Here is an 880-nt window from a genome sequence, read left to right on the forward strand (position 1 = left end):
AAAATGAGTACCCTCTGCCTCTTATATCTGAGCTATTTGATCATTTCAAAGGTTCCAGAGTCTTCACTAAACTTGACCTGCGAGGGACATATAACTTCATCTGAATATGCCATGTGGATAAATGGAAGACTACTTTTAACACCCAGGATTGCCATTATGAGTATTGTGTAATGCCCTTTGGACTCTGTAATGCCCAAGCAGTCTTCCAAGAACTAATGAACGACATCTTCCGGGACCTTCTCTACTCGTGTGTGGTGGTTTAACTGGACAATATATTAGTGTTCTCACCCGACCTGCCCACACACAGGAGGCATGTTTGCCAGGTTCTACAGAGACTGAGGATGAACCGTTCATATGCCAAGCTTAAAAAATGTGTCTTCGAGCAAACCTCTCTTCCATTTCTTGGTTCCATCATATCTGAGACGGGACTAAGGATGGATCCTGAGAAGGAATCCACTGTCCTGAACTGGCCTCGTCCTGATAGTCTGAAGTCGATCCAGCGGTTCCTCGAATTCGCTAACTACTACCGCCAGTTCATTCCACATTTCGCCTCTCATACCACTTCAATTTCTGCCCTGACTCGCAAAGGTGCCAACTCCAGGGTGTGGAATCTGGAGGCGGAAAGCGCCTTTGTCTCCTTAAAACAGGCCTCTGCCTCCGCTCCAGTACTGCACTAACCGGAGAGCAAAATCAATTCTTCTTGGAGGTGGATGCCTCTTTTTCCAGTGCTGGAGCCATCCTCACCCAAAAGTCTCCTATCGGTCATATGGTAACCTGCGGCTTCTTCTCCAAAGCCTTCTCGGCTCCAGATCGCAACTACTCAATAGGTGATCGAGAACTGTTGGCGATAAAACTGGCTCTGGAGGAGTGGTGCTTTTTG

General features: G+C 47.3%; 1 protein-coding gene across 1 annotated transcript; it reads left to right on the forward strand.

The window, feature by feature from the left end:
- The first annotated feature begins 341 nt into the window (after positions 1-341).
- On the forward strand, positions 342-677 carry LOC141264631 (uncharacterized). Its single transcript, XM_073676907.1, has one exon. The coding sequence runs from the start codon at positions 342-344 to the stop codon at positions 675-677; it is 336 nt and encodes a 111-aa protein (XP_073533008.1).
- Positions 678-880: the final 203 nt, after the last annotated feature.

This window comes from Phyllobates terribilis, unplaced genomic scaffold (genome assembly GCF_046119375.1).
Source record: "Phyllobates terribilis strain yellow unplaced genomic scaffold, ASM4611937v1 Scaffold_4__5_contigs__length_816908805, whole genome shotgun sequence".
In the NCBI taxonomy this organism is placed as follows: domain Eukaryota; kingdom Metazoa; phylum Chordata; class Amphibia; order Anura; family Dendrobatidae; genus Phyllobates; species Phyllobates terribilis.

What these genes read in the sequence shown, in the direction of transcription:
- LOC141264631 (XM_073676907.1), top strand. Translation starts at nt 342, where the DNA reads ATGAACCGTTCATATGCCAAGCTTAAAAAATGTGTCTTCGAGCAAACC.